Raw genomic sequence first — 18,793 nt, 5'->3', positions numbered from 1 at the left:
AAAGTTGCCCCTTGTGGACGAAAATTGTACTGCACATGTTGATGGCCGTTCATTAGCGTGTCAGGCAGAGGACACGTTTAACCTGAATTAAGGACATGTTTATGTCGTGACTTAAACATGACTAAGAAACGACATTAACATGTCTTAGTTAAACATGACTTAAAAATGTTTTAAACGTACAGGGACTGCCCACGGCCCCTGGACTTGATTGACGCGCATGCGTACTGGACGAGCCTCCAGATGGTCCAAAAAGACTTTTTTGGCTGATACCAATGGAAGGTTGGTCACGTGACCCCCGGGGCCGTTTGGATGACGTAGGCACCATATGGCGCGTACCGGGAGGGCGAAATCTGGATATGCTAATGAACACGCCTGCACACGCGCGGGCACACACACACACACGCACAGTGACACTCACGGTGAGTATAAAGCTGCTTGCGTCCACGCACACGCGTCAGACAGCTCCGACCAGGTCACGCACAGTCACGCGCGGGATGCAATCAATCTGAAAGGCGGAAAATCAACAGGTGAGTTTTTGTTTGTGATCAATAAGATGATCAATATGATAATTTATGACTGTTATCATCATCTACTGCTGTGTTAATTAGCATTATTAGCATAATTAGCCATTTAATTAGTGAAATAACGCCATCAACAAAACAAAGAAACATCACTTTATGATTTCCATCATTATATTTTATATACTACAACATTTGTATTATACTTTTGGAAAATTGTAGTCTACAGCAATTATTTAGTTTTTTTAATTTCAAATTCTTGTTTAATTCCATCTTTAAAACAATTGACTTATGATTGGGTTTTTTGTTATAATTATTTTAACGCTTATTTTATTTGTTATTATTAGATTGGTATTTTAATTCATCGAACTAAAATTTTAAAATGTACTTAGTATTTAATTAAAAGGACAAAATAAACAATTTAAAATACAAATTCAGCTGAACTGAACCTTTTTTGCTTTGGTTGATTAATACAATCATTTGTCAGTATTTCATACAAATAATTGATTGATTGATCAATTAATATACATATAGTTTAATCCAAATGTCATTAATTCATGGTGCATATTTTACTAGTAGAAGTGCATAAGCCTAGTACAGTACATACAAATGCGGTATATACAAATTGTAGTTTTAATAGTTGTTAAAGAGTTCATTTTTTTTTATTACAGTTTTATTTTTCTGCATGGGTTGAATATTGTGTCATGATAATCGCACTGTAATCTTTAAGATGATTCAGAAATTATTTTGGGACACATTTCCATTTGAGGCGATGTATTTGTCCGTGTCAGAATTAGAAATGAAACATTTTGAAATTGTATGTATAAGTATATTGATACATTTGATATGTATTATATGTATATTAAAATGTATGAAATATTATATTCATTCAATGGTCAGCCTTTTCTTTGTGTTTAATATGAATACATGTGTACTAGTAGTATAAATCACACATTGTACTAACAATGTTATTTTCAACAACTAAATTAGATTTGGCTCCCTTTTAATACTTTATTTAAAAAATGCATTAAAATGTGATGACAATAATAATAATGACAATGATTATTTATTGACTTTTTGTAGTAATAATAAGAATGATTGATTGGGTTTGTACATTTTTACACTTGAATAAAAGCTTTTTAAAGGAGGAGTAAGGAAATGTGCCTGTTATTACATATGAAGTGTCTCCAGACAGAATCAGCATCATGACGAGGTCAGTGCGGGACGAGCAGACTTTAGGCGAGTCTGAAGACCAGCAGGAGCAGCATAGCCCGGCTGGGAGTGGAGGAGGAGGAGGGGCGGAGGACGAGGAGGAAGAGGAGGACCATCATCTAATGGAGGACGAGGGAGAGGAAGAAGACGAGGAGGATGATGAGGAAGAGCAGGAGGACGGGGAGAACAAGCCTAAGAGACGAGGGCCGAAGAAGAAGAAGATGACGAAGGCTCGGCTGCAGAGGTACCACTTTTCTTCTTTTTCTTCGTCTTTTGGAATGCAGGCGGTGTCACGACAACAAGCGTGCGCTTGGCTAACAAGCTTTGGCCATGTTTGCCCTTCAGGTTTAAAATCCGCCGCATGAAGGCCAACGCCCGCGAGAGGAACCGCATGCACGGCCTCAACGACGCCCTGGAGAGTCTCCGCAAGGTGGTCCCTTGCTACTCCAAAACGCAAAAACTGTCCAAGATCGAGACGCTACGCCTGGCCAAGAACTATATTTGGGCGCTCAGCGAGATCCTGCGGTCCGGCAAAGCCCCCGACCTCATGACCTTTGTCCAGGCACTCTGTAAAGGTCAGCCGACGCCCCCTGACCCCTTGTTGTTATTGTTGTTGATAAATAACGATGGCGGTATGTGTTGCCAGGTCTTTCTCAGCCGACCACCAACCTGGTGGCGGGCTGCCTGCAGCTGAACCCTCGCACCTTCCTGCCCGAGCAGACCCCCGATCTGCCCGGCCATCTGCCACCACCAGGGGGCGCCGCCTACGCCGGACATTTCTCCTACCAGAGCCCTGGGTTGACGCCGGGCCTGCCCAGCCCCCCCTATGGCACCATGGACCCCTCTCACATCTTCCACCAGGTGAAAGGTCAGCCCTACGGCCCAATGGAGTCTTTCTTCGATGGCGTCCTGGTGTCAGACAGCCCGGTCTTTGACCCGCCCCTCAGCCCGCCCCTCAGCATTAACGGGGGCTTCTCGTCCTCCTTCAAACACGAGGCCGTGTCGGCGTCGGACTACGACAAGAGCTTCTCGTTTGGTGTGCACTACGGTGGAGGAGGTGGGGCTCATGGCGCCCTCTATGGGGGCGGAGGGTCCAACCAGCGGTGTGGAGAACTGCAGGTGGATGGCCTGATGGCCTTTGAGGGACACTCGCACCACGAGCGGCTGATGAGCGCCCAGCTCAACGCCATCTTCCACGAGTCATGAGGAGAGTAGGATGCTGAAGGACAGGCAGCCATCTTGTTTCTTCTTCTGTCCTTGCCACTTTCTGGCACTCGTGATGATGTCACCTTGTGTGTAGCACTTCTGAATGTCCTCATGTTCTCCATCCGCCAATCAACAAGCAATAATGTGCAGCAAACTATGCAATTTGTTCCCGGGTGATTCTAAACTTGGAAAATCTATTTTTGAGCGTCCATCTTTTCTCCGCTTTTTCTAACGTCCTCTCATGTCCTAGCTTGTCTTCACTTTTCATGTCTATACGTTGGAGATGTTTATAAATGACTTTTATTAAAGGGAACTTTGTGTGACGGGCCTCGGTGCCCATGCCAACGCGGCGTCGTCGTGTCCTTCTTTCAGAAAAACACGAAAACAAATCTTGTTGTTTTGACTCGTGTGACCTCCATACCTGTCAACCCTCCCGTTTTCCCTAGGGAACGACCGTATTTTCCCGTATTTTTCTTGAAAAAACATACTCATGCCCAGCAGTGCTTCCTTTCCACTCAGAAACACTTGGGTGTAACACATCCTGTAGTCAGGCCTTCAAAATAAAAAAAATAAAAGCACTCCAGGAAAATAAGAGTTTTTTTCAATCATGTGTGTGCTGGGGGGGGGGGGTAGTATTTATAATATATTATAATATATTTATTTTTATATATTTAAGTCCAGTATTTGTCTTATTTTCCCTCATTTCTCATTATTTTCTGGTAAATTTCCCATTTTTCAAACGCAAATGTTGACAGGTAAAGTGAACTCCCCGACAACAATATAGGCGGGGTGTCCCAAAAATCACGACACACTGACAAAAGTACATATATAAGACAACTCTTTAAAAATATATATTTCAAAATGTTCACTTTAATATATGTATTATAAATAAATCATATATTAATATTAATACATATGTTATTTTTAATTCAATCGATTAATTTGGATGTTTTTTACGTGATTGTAAATACTGTACAGTATTTTGTAGTTATAATTCTAATTATTATTCATGAATTCATTTTGTATGCCGCTTGTCCTCACTATGGTTGCGGGGGTATGCTGGAGCCTATCCCAGCTGACCTCAGGCGAGAGGCGGGGTACACCCTGGACTGGTTCCCAGGTAATTGCAGGGTACATATAGACAAACAAACAACTTTGGAAAATCTTGTGTCTTCCAATTAGCACAGTGCTTCCCAAATAGCGGGGCGGGCCACATAATATAATATACTGTAAATACATATTTTGTATTTTTAAATCGAATTTATCATTATATGTTTTTATTTGTTTTAATTGTTAAGTATTTAATTGTTAAATTATGCATTATTTGATTTATTATTTAAAATTACTTATGGATGAAATTTACCTTAATTTGTAACTTAACAACTGAATTAAGTGGTGTTAATACTGTAGTATAAACATGTGAGGACATGAAGTATGCTGAGAAGAGACTTTAGCGATGTATTTTTTATTTTTATTTTACAAAGGTTGTGCATGCGCTTTGTATGTATGTGAGGAGCACAGATGTTCATTCCGCAGGCAAGATTTTATAATTTATTAAAATGATCTCCCTTATGCATGAGATGCCCCCTCCCCAATTGTGTGCGTGCGTGCGTGTGTGTGTGTGTGTGAGACCATCACCAACAATAATGTGTCCATATTGCAACATTGAGCTTCTCCGTAACATGACAGTAAGTAAGGTGGGCGTGAAGATACTGGGTCTTGACATTAGGGAGGAATTGATGAACAGGAAGTGAAGGGATGAACATTTCTATAAAAACACCAACCTCATTAGCACTGTTAAAAGTGGCCACAGACAGCCTACAACTTCAGAAAAGTTCCATTTAAAGTAAATTTAAAGTTTATTTAAAGTACAGCAGAGACCAGGCTGGCTGCCACACGCGCGCTCCCGCGTTGGGCAAGGTGCGTGCACGGTGATAAGCCGCCACTTGCGTCGTTTCTACGACGACGACAACTACGACCCGGAAGCGCAACGCCCCCTTGATCAGCTTAGCGTGTGCTGATCTGGACGCGAACACACGTCGAGTTTTGTTGGTTTGTTGTTAGCATCTGTTTTTGTTCACATGTCAGCCTCTGAGAATGAGCCACGGGAGGAGAGGAAGAAAAAGAAGGAGAAGAAGAAGATCAAGAAGGAGGAAAAGCTCAGCGTGACGGCGAAGGAGAAGGAGGAGAATGAGGCGCAAAAGCCGGAAGTGAATAGCAGGTGAGCGGTGTGATGACGTCACCCAAAGAGTTACCCGCCAAAATCACGTTGATCTAATGCTAACCAGCTGATGCATATTTCGCTAGTTAGCATCCATTTGAAGTGCTACATGGTTTGATACATACATGAAATAGTCAGCTTTTAATGATTTTTTTCCCCAACCTGCTATTCTTTAAATTCTAGTAAATAAATACACAAGTACAGGACAGAATTTTCCAACTTTATTTTATTGTGGGGCTTCACCATCTTTGTTTACAGTGAAAACACAAAGTGTCTTGATTCTGCTCTCTGATTCAGATTATTTAATCTCTGATATTAACCAGTGTGTTTGTGTGTGTCAGCGAGTGTGTATTGCTGCGTGGGATCTTCAAGGTGGGCAAGAAAAGCCACGACGTTCTTCTCACCAGCACCACGCTGACCTGGACCCCCATCATGCCCGAGAGCCCCATAGGTCAGTTGTCATGGCAATGGACCACACAGACATCTGGACAGAATGTGCCGGCAGCTGGTGCTGTAACCGAGACCACTGAGCACACACACAGGTTGTGTCTTCACAGTGTTGGTGTAAAAGTCAACCTAACATAAAGTGCTTACATGAAATTGTGTGGAGTTTGGCCTAAATGTCCAAAATCGGCCCTAAAGAGTAAAAAAATAATCATATGTGACATTATCCGATAACTCGAGCTCATTTCATCCAGAATCACATGATTCACTTTGCAAGAATAGTCCCCGCAGGAACAAATACTGTATGTTTAGAACTACAAATGCAGACCTGCCAACATGTAAGCATTTTATGTACATGGGAGGCATTTTTACTGTACGTTTAAATACACTGGTATACGCAGTCATGGAAAAATGATTAGACCACCCTTGTTTCTTCAGGTACCTTTGTTTGGACAAATATAATGATGATAACAAATATAGCTCATAAGAGTTTAATTTAAGAGCTGATATTTAGCAACTTAGGCTCCAGCCTGCCCCCCGCAACCCTAATGAGGAGAAGCGGTATAGAAAATGGATGGATGGATTTCGAGCAACTTCCATGGTTTTCTTGATAATAACCAAAACCACTTAAGTTCTTACATGAATATCTACAGCATTGTACTGCCAACAATTTTGACTCTTAGAGGTATTTTTGTTGTCATTGTTATATTTGTCCAAACAAAGGTACCTTTAGTTGTATCAGGCATTAAAATGAACAAGAAACTGAAGAAACAAGGGTGGTCTAATCATTTTTTCCATGACTGTATATTAATGTGTACATTAGAGCCTCCCCTGCAAAAAAAAACAAAACAAATAATGATAACATAAATTAAATACGAATATTTGTTCATTGAGCTGTATTATAAAAATTTATTTTCTGTATGATTTCCATCATTTCGCATTTACTTCAGTAAAAATCACTGAAATTGCAAATCTCTTCATCAAATACAGGTCAGAAAAGTAAGATGAGGCTGCCAGTGGCGTCTCTTTTCGGCTTGGCACACAAGCCCTGCCTACCGTCTGAGTGTGCTCAGTGAGTGCACTGACTTGGATCATGGTGCCTGACACCTTTTGTTTGTGCATGTCCCCAAAAATACTGTATAATGTTGCAGAAACATTTATTGTTCACCATGACTTTCTACTGCGTGTGTGACATCATTATTGTTACTAATCGGACAATGTAATACGTCATACGGGAGGCGCTGCAGCACTGGCCTCATTCTGAAGGGGGCGAGGTCATGCATGAGCTGGAAGGTGCTTGTCACTGCTGTCCTTCCAGTTCTTGACTTTTCAGAAATCTCTTTTCTGGCCCCATTTTGCCAGACGAAAAGAAGCTGCCAAATAATTGTGCACACCTAATAAAGGGTGTTGATCTCCGAAGGCCACACCGTCCCTCAGTGCACATGTGGACGTCACCTGGTATGCTTAAACCCAATAGGCATTCAAGTTTATTCAGTTTGAGGTTGGAAAATACGCATCCAAATTAGAATATGGCCAAAACACTGATTTGCCCAATAATTGTGCACACAGTGTACATTAAATATATTTAATGCTCTGAATGATTGAATGAATTTTGATTGCCAAGATGGAGGATTGTATATCCAAACTCAACAGCATGTAATCAGACTTTTACAATGAAGTTGGGAACATTCTCTGGAGGAGGATGAGGTATGTGTAACCTTCAACTTGGAGGCGCAGTGAAAACGCAAGTCACACAGAATGAAGTTTCTGGGATTTTGGTGGAAAAAGGTATTTTACTTTTCCTTTGGTGGATTCTTTGGCTCGGTAGTTGTAGTATGAGGCGGTTAAAGCGTGAGTGGCGAGGTGAGTCATGCAGAGCCATGTAGGTACTGTACTGTGCGGCGGAAAATAGGCATTAGTTGCTGTTTTGTTTTGGTGTCATGGTGTAAATGTTGTTGTGTTCACACTAATGAAGGGAAGGTGTAAATACACTGCGTGTGTGTGTGTGTGTGTGTGTGTGTGAGAGACAATCTGTTTAGCTGTATTCAATCCAAAGCTAATGTCATTAAGTGTGTGTGTGTGAGTGTGTGTTGGCAGTAGTAGTGAGCAGTTGGTTGTGTCCGTGGGGGGTTATTACATTCTCTCAGTGTGAGCAGATTAACACACACACGCACACAGTCAGCATGCTGTGTGTGGATGTGTGTGTGTGTCATCTGTTGTTTATGAAGACTTCTTCCTGTCTTTCTGCTCCAGGACATGTTGTTTACCTGCTGGAAGCTTCTATAATGTCATTGTGCAACATGACGCGAACACGTTATTCACTGATTGCCCTTGAAGTACACACACGCATCAATGATGTGATAGTTTGATGCTCATACTGACTGGACACTTCATTAGGTACACAACCTGATGACAGCTAATATTACACAGATAATAACGCTCACTGATATTTTGTGTGTGTGTGTGTGTGTGTGTGTCAGTGAGGGCATGACGGTAGATTCATCTCCATCTGGAAGCAGCAACATCCTACAGGCGTGTGTGTGTGTGTGTGTGTGTGTGTGTGTGTGTGTGTGTGTGTGTGCTGTCAGTTGAGATCATGTTGATGTAGTGGGGGGAGGATGGATAAGCCGTCTCTCACTGTGACCACTTTCCTTCCAGCTCACTTTATATTTAATAATGATGTATTTATAAAAGATATTTGATGTCATAAACAAACACCATATGAGCTCTACAGTAATTTTCCCATTTTTTCTGTTTTTTTTTTTTTTTTTTGTTACTCTATTTCTACTATGTGCCAAGGCCTAATACAAAAAACTAGCCGCAGGTCGCTATTGGCCCCCAGACCTCACTTTGGACATCCCTGGTCTAAATGAAGAATGCTAAAAACTGGTAGTGCATTGTTTTGTAATTGTTAAGCATTGATGCGCTGGCTCCTTTCAAAGTACGAGCTCTTGAATGATTTGCATTATGCATAGAAAAGTGGACATGTGTTGCTTTTGTTCCTCAAATCATGCAATTTTTCAATGTTACTGGCCGCCTCACTGCTACTACTACTACTACTACTACTACTACTACAGCAACAACTATGGTGCAAAACGTTTGCTCAGCTAATGAGCTTTTAGGCTAACGATGTTGCGATACCTACCTGCCTGCACCTGTACTTGGCACACCACGTTTGAGCTATCAAGAGGAGTAATGGTGTCCACTTGTTCAGCCTCAAAGACGCATCTCCACACCTATACGGCCCTTTTACACTCATTTTACCACCACCGAATGTGTTTTTTGCGCCAGTGATTGAAAGAGAGACAGCAACACAAACAGATGTAGCTTGTCTAGCTTGTCTGTTGGGATGTCAGCACTGCGCACAACAAACTGTAATGCCCGTGCTTGTGGGTAAGGAAGACGTAGCCGCGATGCAGCTTCAATTGCTGCATTAACAAGCGGCAAATACAACACATTGTAAACACACTTATACAGCCTGCACTAGCATGCTCTGCTAATCCGTTCCACTCACACTAGCTAAAGATAAGCTGGTGTTTCAGGTAGACGCTTCGAACAGTCTGCTGGGGAGATTTTTCCCCACACAAATGTTCCTTCTCCTCACAATGACAGCACATTTCATTCACATGATGTCAATTTCTGCGAGATTCCGCGGTTAACAGTAGAGTCTGTTTTTATTGGCCAATTCTGTGATTCCTTTAACTCGGAAATCATAGGACCCACCAAACCCATAGGCATATCACTCGCTTGCGGTCTCTTTGGGTCTGCCATTTCTGGCTACCCTGAACAATTTTTATTTACGTATTGTCATTTATACAAGTTGGTAGCGTCATTGTTAGCCTTCAGCTAAGTTAGCACTGATGCGTGTCATATGATGTACAATATGTCCAATCAGGTGTGATCTTCTGTGGGCAGGTGAGGTGTGCTCGCTGCGTCCAGGTGTGCTGATGCTGCGTGATGTCTTTGCGGCGAAGGTGAAGCGGCGGCGAGCGGCTGGCCAGCCCTCCGGTGGGCCCGTGTTGGGCATTGCCTTGTTTTACTGCAAGCGAAGGGGGAGGAGGCTGGTGGAGGAGACGCTGCACCTCCACAACGCCTCCTCAGAACACGCACACACCTGGTACAACACCTTGAAGAAGCTGCTAACAGGTAATACACACTAAGGTCCAAACACTCCTGCTATTTTGACGTTGACATTCTCCCCCGATTTTGGATTAACATTTGCATTACAAGTAACTAGTAATTATTAGATTAGATCCAGAACCCTGCCCCTGTCTCTTCAATTGCCATTCTTCACTCGTCACACAATCCAGGTTTAAGCCCTAAATATGAATCACTTACAGTATTAAACATGTTTAAAGTATAAAATGTATGTGAGACACACAAACACCAGGAGCGATCACTGGAACAACAGGCTTTTATTGCAGGTTTGAATTATCTCAACAGGCACAATAATTCCTAATTACAAACACAGGTTACTGTTACGGCCCTTACACACGACAAACTAAAACGCAACTCTGAACGCCTGATGTCACTTCCTGTCCGTCCTGCACTCAGATTTGTAGAAACATACACGAGCATGAGTCTTATTTATGTCTTAATTGTGTTATTTACTCTTATTCTGTCTACTATATTAGATAGTACGAGTGTAAAGGTGACTATAGGGGTGTTAGTTCACGTCTAGAGGGCTCTAATAATGTTAAAAATATTGTAAACAGGTTCTCTATGCTGTAACTATGAACCTTGTTTGTCTATAGATAAAGAATCCTACTTCGCGGATATACTTTGATAACAAGACCACTATGCTGCTTAGTTATTACTATTGCTTGCAGGCTTTCAGAGGAGCAGATCCTTGCTGAAGGATATTGGCAGAAACCTGTCAGAAATGTGTGGCGTTAAAGAGGTTTGTGATTTCTGGCAGTCTGTGAAGCTGTGAACGTGACAGGCTGAGTCCCGACTGAACCAATTGAGTTTGCTGATGTTGTTTTGGCGTGGTTTTGGCTGACAGTAGTCGGTTTTGTTTTTGTAATAAAGAGATTGTTGCTCAACTACCTCCTTGTCAACGTTAGGGTATACGTTACAATGCAACCTTTATCCTTAATGATGGTCACAAGAGTTGAGCTAAAAGTTCAGCCAACATTGGTGGGTGTTTCTCCTCTCTGAGCTTTTTGTGACGTTCATTTTCACTTCTATGGTGATGGCTTTACTGCCACCAGAAGAGCCTGCTTGGTAGACATAAAATTAACCAATCAGCGACATTATCCTCCCTCAGTGTAGCTGCACGTGAGCTGGACACACTGTAGAACACATGTGTCAAACTCGTGCCCTGGAGGGCCGAGACGCTGCAGGTTTTCTCTCCAACCACTTTCTTCAGCAGGTGATTTAATTGATGAGCTCCTTCCCTCAAACTGAAGGTGTTGATCATTAAAATCACTTGTTTTAGTGACTGGCTGGAAAGAAAACCTGCAGTGTCTCGGCCCTCCATGGCACGAGTTTGACACCCCTGCTGTAGAGTATTCTTCCGCCACATGCGCTATAACTAGTTCTGGGGTGAGTCTTGTGTTTACAGACCAAAATTAAGTTTTTAATTAATTTATGGGAGCACGTTTGTAACCACAAAACTTTGTAACATAGAACCTTGTAAACCGAGGACCACCTGTACTGTACAGCAGTGTTCCCCAACCTTTTTGGACCCACGGACCAGCTCATGTTCCCACAAACCTCCGGCGTGTGTGCACATTAGCATATGCACATTAGCACTCAATAACATCATCAAGCCTTACCTTTATGCATTCCCACATAGTATCAGCATTTGGGACCAAATATGATATGAAAGAAAAGCGTGAAAAATACAGTATAGTTGTCTGTGCAGCGTGGGAGAAAGTTAGCACATGCACACAACTATGTTGCATTCAAGGACCGCAGAAACACAATAAATTTTCTAACTGTATACTATTTTTTTGAATAAAATAATGTCCCACATTTCCAAAATGTATAAGCATTTACATAAAAGTCAATGTAGTTATTTGCAAATGTATTTTTTTAAGTGTATTTTTAATCATTGCGCCTGAAGGTTTCCTGCGGCCCGGTTTGGCCCCACCCACAGCGGTTGGGAACACCTGCTGTACAGCATTTTAATGGCAAAATAAAGCCTTTGTAAAAATAATATCTTATTTCTGTGGCCTAGTGTTGCCTTAATATGACCAAATAATAGTAATGTTACAATTTTTAGACAAAAAATATCATCAAGAACTTAACGTAGACTGAAAATTGAGCTGTGTTTACTTATTGACTTACGTAAAGACTGTATTTAGAGGTTCCAGGGTGCTCGCTTGCTTTGGCTTTGAGTGAGATGGACAATTTAAGATCATATCAGACGTTGAATGAGGTAAAACAGACCAGCTAATCTGCTAATCCCTGCTAATCAACACACGCACGCACACACACACATACAGAGTAACATATCGTCAGCATGTTGAATCACGTCTGAGAGTGAGATTAGCTGAGATAGTGTCTCCATGAACACGTGTGTCAGCATGCACTCTTTACCTAACTAGCTGTGACTTGTTAGCAGCTCGCGAGTCGCCTGCAGGAGGGCACCATAAAGTAGTATGTTAGCTTATTGGTACTCATAACAATGGAACGACATGCAACAAATGAAGACATGAAGTGCAGGAGCCTAATTAATGTAAATAAGCTGTGGTGCTGGAGTTGGTGGAGCGAGACATTTACATCCTTATTTAACATCTCACAGTCTTGTTTCCTCTGTGCAACTCCAGCTGAGGTCACCATGCCGACATGTTAGAGTTGTTCACCTGTCTGTCTGTCATGTGTCTGTCAATCACAGCAGATTACACACATGCACATACATGCATGAATGGCCCGCAGGTCGCGTGTCAGCTCCGTGGTCACAGTGCACGTCAAACCGTGATGTCCATTGTGAACACGTTCACCTTTGCGGCTGCCGTGCGCACGTTAAGCCAATTTTCCAGCCAGAGGTCAGTGTGAAAAGCTTTTTTGTCATGTTGTTGTGTCGCACCGCCGCCGCCGCCGCACTCACACGCCTCCTAATGGCACCGCCGCGTGCACGCTGCGAGGCCGGGCAGCTGCAAAACGCTGCCAGGCTGCTGAATGACGTTCAGAGTCACAAAAGGCCGACCGCTTTCCATGCAGCAGCTCCACTGAATGCACACAACACAACAGCAATGCTCCGCCCACATTATTCCTTGTTCGCGTGCACGGTGGCAGTGTGACACTCTGGGAAAGTCACTCAGCGCAAGCTAGCTGACGCCCCTCGGACCGGATAACTGATGTCAATATAAGCGGTTGTTGACAGAGCCAAAATAGAAACCTAAACTATTTCTTGCACATTTAGTTGTGACTTTGGCTAGAGACATACAGTAAGGACAATGTGTGCTAATAAAGGATTTTCCAACCTATGGCAGTTTGTTGACATATTTTTATTAATATTCTTGTTTTTGTATGATATTGTAGCGACGGCAGTATTGTGTATGGTTCTGAGGTGTGATCCAGGGGTTGGGCTATGGGGGCATTGTCTTTCAGGGTTTCCCCGAGGATTTTTTGAAGCGGTGGTGGTAGGGGCCGCACGGTGGTCTAGTGGTTAGCACGTTGGCCAATACAGGAACAGCCGGGAAGACTTAGGTTCGATTCTCCCCTGGGCATTTCTGTGTGGAGTTTGCATGTTCTCCCCGTGTGCGCGTGGGTTTTCTCCGGGCACTCCGGCTTCCTCCCACATTCCTCCCACATTCCCAAAAACATGCAGGTGAGGTTAATTGACGACTCTAAATTGCCCATAGGTATGAATGTGAGTGTGAATGGTTGTTTGTCTATATGTGCCCTGCGATTGGCTGGCGACCAGTCCAGGGTGTACCCCGCCTGTCGCCCGAAGTCAGCTGGGATAGGCTCCAGCATGCCCCCGCGACCCTAATGAGGAAGAAGCGGTATAGAAAATGGATGGATGGTAGGCTGCATGGGAGGGCGGACTGCCACCGCTGCGTTGTGCCACTGCTGCATCTGCAAAGTTGCTGAGAGCACTGCCAACATTTAAATGGCACTTTATTTACAAAGCACATCTCCACTCAGTGCGCTCATTTGTCATGAAATACAGGCGTCATGTTTGAATAGAAACACTTAGAAGATACTAAGAGGTGAAGCAAATATTCTTTGGTGAACTACTCAACATCAGCTGGTCAGCTACTGCTAGCATAGGAGCTACTTGTTGGAGACCCCTGTGATAGCGTCGCTGTCGAAAGCACACTGTGTGTTTCTGTTGCACAACTTTGACACAAAGCTAGTGTTTTGAAGACAAGCCATAAGTATTATAATAATAATAACAGAGCAAGATTGTTAAGTGACATTAGACGCTAGACGCCGCCAGCCAGGCATGTAAACAAAAATGCCAGAAAGTGGAACGAGATTGAAACGTGAGTGATCACACACGCTGGCATAGATAGTACTTAAAATTGTTTCAAGTTTAAAAAAAAAAAAAAAAACACTAATTTTTTTAGCTGTGGCGGCTTTTATTTTGTAGTGGCACACCGCCACGATCAATTACATATAGCGGAAAGGCTGCTAGTTAGAGCCAGACCAAGAGAGAAGAAGAGTTGGTGAGCCATGTTGGCTGCATCGAAGTATAGATGGTATGCAGCGCTGTTTTGTAAACATTTGTGGGCTGATTTGGCCACAGTCATCCTGCCCGATCATCATTCCGCTGACATTACAATATTTTATACCGTTATCTAACAACACTGCTGCGCCAATTTTGTTGTATGTCTTGACTACGATGACAATAAAGCTTAGGCGAGCAAGTCTTTACTCCGGGAAATGGGTGTAGAATCCAGGTTAACGCTGCCATTCTTTTATTTTTAAGCTTATTTTGCACTGAACAGGAAGTGACTGTGCACATGTTTTAATGCCGTGTAACTAGATTAGCTTTGCGATAATGATGAAATTTACATAAGTACAGCACATGTCGACATAAATTGATTTTTCATAAAAAAATTATCCCTTTGGGTGTCAAATTTTCAGTTGACAAAAGTTGTGGACCATGTAAGTCGACGTTGACTTAAGTGGGCACTTTTTAATAATAATAATAACACGGTGGACCTGTACTTGATGAGTTGGTTGAAATGTTTAAATAAACATTGTTTCAATTAACAGTGATATAAAAGTCAATTTAGAGCTGCAAAAGAGCAAACACATTTTTAGAATGTGCACATCATCTTGTGTGTGTTCCTTATTAACGAGTACGTGTGTGTGTGTGTGTGTGTGTGTGTGTGTGTGCGTGTGTGTGTGTGTGTGTGTGTGTGTGAGCGTCTCCATGGCGACATAGCTCCAACGCACACAACTTGATGCGAACACACACATGACTTTGAGGACAAAAGGTGATGTGCAGGTCCATGCTTGGATTGGGTGCCTGAGGGGGACCAAAGTGATGACACTAGTTCTTAAATCTGATATTTTTATATTTTAGATCCATTTTCTATAGTGCAGTGTTTTAATTAACATTACCTGTACAGGTAAGACAGGTTTTATTGTGGCCACAGCTTGACCCTGGAACAGATTACTGTCTTTGAGCCGATTTGAATATTTCCGAACAGGAAGTTGATACCTCTGAGGTCAGTGCGACACTCGCTGCCATCTTGACTCCACTTCACATGCATGAAATCAAAGTTGTAGGGATTGTTTACCATGACGACACTGCATCGCCATAGCAACCTGCCGCTCGTCAAGGCCAGTGGGAGGAAATTTAATCATCATTGTCGTCATCAGCAGCAGCAGCAGCAGCATCCCAGCAGCTAGAATGCTCTCCTTGATCACATGGTTAAAGACGGCGGAAACTAAATGTTTGCTGGTACCAGGATGACTCATCTGTACCACTTTTTAGTCGACTTCCGCTGGGGTACCTAAATGGCAGCGCTAGAAACAGTCCAGTGTGCTGATTGGTGGACAGAGTATGGTCGCTATCAGAAGAAAGATGTTGTCGTTTGTTTATTGTGTTGAATTGATTGGCCCCTAAACCTTGGCTTATGCTTCTGCATCGAGGCGCTTGCGTATGCTGCGCAAGGTAGCTCCTCCCCGTTTTGCATAGCCTCCTCCCAAAAATCTAACCTCTGTAAAGGCTGTGATTGGATGGATTTTAGTCCATTATTTCCTGTTCAGAGGATGTACCGCCCTCCTTTGCAAATGCCTTCTGATTTCGGATCAATATTTGCACAAAAGAAGTTACTAAATTTGCTCATTTCTGTATTTTTGCTCAGTCTTTTGAGCGCATGAGTGCATAAACACTGAGAAGTGCGGCAAAATGCAGTGCACTGTCACTACCCGCACGTTGCACTCATGCGCCAATAACACTGGCCAATTGTCTTTAATTAATTTAAAAAGGAAGCTAACAAGCTAAATAGTTGACAATTGTCATGGCTGTTCAGAGTTGACACACTGCGGAGACCTGCGCGCCAAGCACTCAACCGTGACGCAGAACCATGCAAGGGACGACGTATGTGACAACACAGAAGCATAAACCAGCTTTTATACAAGTACTTGGTCGCCATTCAAGTCCCAAACATTTCCTGTCATGTGACTAACAAAACATTTGATTTTTGTATGTTAAGTATGTTAAGTGAAGGTCATTTGTCACAGGGGTACCTGTCAGTCTCAGCGTCATTCAACAGTGTGATGTTTTGGATGTGAGGATGTGGGCTGGGGGGGGGGTAGCCGGGAGGAGCTGTGTGTGCGGGAGGTCATTAACAGGGCGAGGTCACGGCCTTTTGGGAGCAGATTATTGCAATGAGCTGGATAATCGAGCTGCCTTGTGCCTGTGTGTGTGTGTGTGTGTGTGTGTGTGTGTGTGTGTGTGTGTGTGTGTGTGTGCGTGCGTGTGTGCATTGATCGATGCTAGTCTACTGGGATCCATAATGCGGCCTCTAAATCTACCTCATGATGAGCACACACGCACGCACACACACATGCAAACCTTAACCCTTATTAGCACAACCTTGTACCAAAAATGTATTTAAATGATGCAAATCAAGTTTGAGAAGAAGGTTCATACTTAGCGTTCAACTACGGGTTAACTGGACTTCTTATTCATTACTTAAGTTAAATAAAAAATTGTCGGAATTAACATTTTTATAAAGATTTTTTTTTTGGTATAATTTCAATGAAAAATACATTTTATACTAACACCAATAAGATTTGTTTGTGGGTGCTGTCAGTTTTTGTTTGAAAATGGTAATTGTCATTATTAGTACTGATTATTTGAATCATGAGAATTTGACCTATGTCCTATGCATGGACTCTACTCCACCAACATGGCTGCCACTCACACACTTTCACACACTTCTGCAGTAGAGAGGATTCAATGATAGCAACATGTTTAGGATATTTGATGACAACATGACGTTTGCATGTGTAGCACTGAACCAGAAGATGCGGTATTTGTATGGACTTTTAAATCGAGTGTGTGTGCAGGCTTCAGCAGTCGTCCCAGGTGTGTGAAGGTGTTCATCAACCCCAGCAGTCACAAGAAGGAAGCGGTCTACATCTACAGAGAACATGTGGCGCCGCTCTTCAAGATGGCCGACGTACGCACAGACATCACTGGTCAGTCTGTGTGCGTGCGTGCGTGTGTGCGCGTGTGTGTGTGTGTGTGTGTGTGTGCGGGTCCAAAGGTCAGCATTAATAGTAGTCTCTGGTTGCTAGGTAACCTGATACAGGAGGCGGAGCATTGTCCATCTGTTGCCATAAAGTCTTCTCCTGCATCTTCTCCTTCCCTCTCCTCCTCCATCCTTTCCTTGCCTCCTCTCTTGTCATCTGTACTCCCCTTGTCCTCGTTGCTGTTCCTGCATCCTTCCCCTCCCTCGTGTCTTTCCTCCCTTCCTCTTGAGCAGATGGTGTCATCTCTGTTGTCACATTTTTTTGTACACACATGAACACGGTTGATCACTTTCTGTCTCTCCATCTGTCCACCTGTCTGTCCTTCTACATGTCCCTCCACCTCCATGTGCAGTGACAGAGATGCGGGGTCATGCCCTCTCAGTGATGAAGGAGCTCAAGCTGGATGAATTTGATGGGTTAGTGTTCATCTTAAAGATCACTCACTATGACATCACTTCACTTTTGGACGTCCATCAGAAACAAGTTAGCTAGCCACAGACAAGCGTGAATAAGTGAAGCGTTAGTACATGTAAACACATTTAAGATTAAAACGTTTAGAATTAAAATGTGGTCAGAAGGACTGTGTGTGTGTGTGTGTGTGTGTGTGTGTGTGTGTGTGTGTGTGTGTGTGTGTGTGTGTGTGTGTGTGTGTAAAATCAGCTTTTGTACTCCGTCTTCAAGGGCTTACTTTGCCTAGAGAAGATTAGCTTAGCATTGCTAAGATAGCTGCTTAGCGTGTATGTGTGTGTGTCTCTGTGTGTGTGTTGAAGTGAGGATTTAGTGTCGAGCTACATTTAGCAATTAGACTGCAACTTCAGGAAAGAACGTAGACAGGAGGGGGGAGGTGTGTGTGTGCGCTTGTTTGTGCGTTTGCCTGAACTGTTGTCTGTGTGTGTTACAGTTGTGACACACATTGCCTAACAAACACAATATGCTCATAACAGTTGCACAAGTATGCATATTTATTGTGTTTAGCATTTACACCAAGCAAACGAAATAAATATTAAGTTATGCCTATTAACGTGTGGGTCAGGGTGGTGTGCGTCGGGGGGGACGGCTCCGTGGCAGAGCTATGCCACGCTCTGGTCCTGCGAGCCCAACTGGACGCTGGGTCTCCTGAGAGTCCAGTGAGAGCTCCCCTGCCTCTGGGAATCATCCCTGCAGGTAGGCGAGGACCCACTCAGATCCACATTATTCTAGACTACCAAGGTGACTGCGTTATTGTTGTTTTTTCTGTTGGTCTGCACAGGTTCTACAGACGTGGTGTCATGTTCTGTTCATGGAGTGAGGGATCCTGTCACTGCAGCCATGCACATCATCCTGGGTAGGTTCAACTGCTGGTTCTGTTGGTTCTTGGTGTTGTGGGATGTACTCGAGGCACTTTGTCTTCAGAACCACAGTGAAATACCGTATAGAGTATATTAAAAGCTGACTTTTGAAAGGCAGCCAATCAGGTTCATTTTTTGTTGTCATGTGATCAGCTTCCCAGTCAGAGTCATGCAGACAAGGTGTGTGTGTG

General features: G+C 43.1%; 2 protein-coding genes across 5 annotated transcripts in view; both read left to right on the top strand.

Annotated features, from left to right (window-relative positions):
- The first annotated feature begins 383 nt into the window (after positions 1-383).
- Positions 384-3,281, top strand: neurod1 (neuronal differentiation 1). Of its 2 annotated transcripts, none has more exons than XM_054787147.1 (4): positions 384-527; positions 1,710-1,974; positions 2,076-2,305; positions 2,377-3,281. In XM_054787147.1, exons 2-4 carry the CDS (start codon positions 1,724-1,726, stop codon positions 2,934-2,936), a joined length of 1,041 nt encoding a protein of 346 aa, XP_054643122.1. In that variant the 5' UTR covers positions 384-527; positions 1,710-1,723; the 3' UTR covers positions 2,937-3,281. The 2 variants fall into 2 exon arrangements, with proteins under 2 accessions (XP_054643122.1, XP_054643123.1); XM_054787148.1 differs by having other exon boundaries at positions 466-527; positions 1,714-1,974.
- Positions 3,282-4,903: 1,622 nt separating this feature from the next.
- Positions 4,904-18,793, top strand: part of cerkl (ceramide kinase-like) — an 18,744-nt gene continuing 4,854 nt past the window's right edge. For all 3 annotated transcript variants that reach the window (XR_008572426.1, XM_054786867.1, XM_054786866.1), the window contains exons 1-7: positions 4,904-5,157; positions 5,499-5,608; positions 9,517-9,747; positions 17,089-17,220; positions 17,627-17,690; positions 18,308-18,438; positions 18,524-18,598. Coding sequence is in view for 2 of the 3 variants with exons in the window: in XM_054786867.1 (XP_054642842.1) it covers positions 5,018-5,157; positions 5,499-5,608; positions 9,517-9,747; positions 17,089-17,220; positions 17,627-17,690; positions 18,308-18,438; positions 18,524-18,598 (883 nt within the window). In the remaining variant the exon portion in view is untranslated. The remainder of the gene's footprint in view (positions 5,158-5,498; positions 5,609-9,516; positions 9,748-17,088; positions 17,221-17,626; positions 17,691-18,307; positions 18,439-18,523; positions 18,599-18,793) is intronic.

The sequence above is a fragment of the Dunckerocampus dactyliophorus genome, chromosome 9 (assembly GCF_027744805.1).
Source record: "Dunckerocampus dactyliophorus isolate RoL2022-P2 chromosome 9, RoL_Ddac_1.1, whole genome shotgun sequence".
NCBI classification, from domain to species: Eukaryota; Metazoa; Chordata; class Actinopteri; order Syngnathiformes; family Syngnathidae; genus Dunckerocampus; species Dunckerocampus dactyliophorus.
This window is presented reverse-complemented; position numbering and strand designations above follow the sequence as displayed.